This window comes from Phytophthora infestans, genomic scaffold (assembly GCF_000142945.1).
Source record: "Phytophthora infestans T30-4 supercont1.869 genomic scaffold, whole genome shotgun sequence".
In the NCBI taxonomy this organism is placed as follows: Eukaryota; Oomycota; class Peronosporomycetes; order Peronosporales; family Peronosporaceae; genus Phytophthora; species Phytophthora infestans.
In genome coordinates this window covers 36,226-37,558 of record NW_003302947.1, presented here as the reverse complement: position 1 = coordinate 37,558, position 1,333 = coordinate 36,226, and the positions used below count along the sequence as shown (strand labels likewise).

The following is a 1,333-nucleotide window of genomic DNA, read 5'->3' as shown; positions in this document are numbered from 1 at the left end:
TCATGTCGTCAGCTCTGACCACGTTCCCAAGTGCTCGCAGAGCCTTGAGTCTTCTGCTCGTCGCCTCCCGACAGAGTCAGCGCCACAAGCAGCCGTAAACCTCCTTCGTTCACGATCGCAGCACGGTTCGCATCACTGTTGAGAGCGATGCAGCCCAGCGCATACGCTGCCCATTGTTTCTGGTCGCTGGTCCCAACTCGAAGAAGCTCGATCAAAGGTGCGATGGCTCCATCTCGCCCAATCTCGTGGCGGTTGTCGTCGCTACTCGCAGCTAAATTGCCCAGAGTGTAGGCGGCCTCTTGTTTCTGCGCGTCGGACCCGGTTCGAACGAGATCCGCGAGCGGCAGAATCGCGTCGTCCAGCTCGATCGCGTCAGCAATGGCTTCGTTATCACACGCCAAGTTTCCCAGAGCATACGAACTCCACTGCTTCTGAGCCTCCGTCCCAGTCTGCAACAGGTTGACAAGAGGTGGGATGGCTCCTTCCGGCGTGATCTTGACGCGGTTGTCGTCGTTGTACGCGAGGTTGCCCAGAGTGTAGGCGGACCACTGCTTCTGAGCACTCGAACCCGATTGAGTCAAGGAAACCAGTGGCGGAATGGCTCCTTCCTGGGCGATTGCAACGCGGTTGGCCTCGTTATTCAGCGACAGCGCTCCGAGAGCGTACACTGCCCATTGGTTCTGAGCGTCCGTCACCGCTTTCACGAAGCCAACGAGTGGGGGGATGGCTCCTTCTCGGGAGATCGTAGCTCGGTTCTCGTCGTTATCAGCTGCCAAGTTCCCGAGAGCGTACGCTGCCTCCTGTTTCTGCATGTCTGTTCCGGAACGCAGCAGCGTCACTAGAGGCGGGATGGCTCCTTCTTTAGCAATCGCCACGCAGTTGTCGTCGTTGTTGCTGGCCATCGTCCCCAACGTCTCCGCCGACCAAAGTTTCTGGTTGGCTGTTCCATGCAGCAGAAGAGCAACGAGAGGTGACAACACTCCAGCATCCCGCAGTCTTTCTCCTTCTCCACGAGTTGCTAAGCAAGAACAGAGGATCGATGCGTCTTCCTTCCCTTGCTCGTCGCCAAACTGGAGATCTCGTACCAGTGACTGGATCTCTGGCTGGGCAGCTTCTCGAATGCATCCGCGCGGTGCTTCGAACTCGGACTCGCTCATCTTGGAGTAAATGAACGTAAACCAACTCAAACAGTGCAATGCATACAGCTCTGTGTAGAAGCTGTTGCCTTCTCGAATCAAACGAGCAAATAGTCCGATCCCGTCCGATTGATACACTTGCGCTCGACTGTTACTGGTGACGCACTTGCGAATGAGAACTAACAGTGCTTGCTCCT

General features: G+C 56.5%; 1 protein-coding gene across 1 annotated transcript; it reads right to left on the bottom strand.

Moving 5' to 3' along the window:
* On the bottom strand, positions 1–1,157 carry PITG_21695 (uncharacterized protein; the record flags this gene model as incomplete). The annotated part of the gene is made up of 2 exons (XM_002996821.1): positions 1–53; positions 101–1,157. The coding sequence occupies 2 exons, from the start codon at positions 1,155–1,157 to the stop codon at positions 1–3; spliced, it is 1,110 nt and encodes a 369-aa protein (XP_002996867.1).
* Between the last annotated feature and the right edge of the window lie 176 nt (positions 1,158–1,333).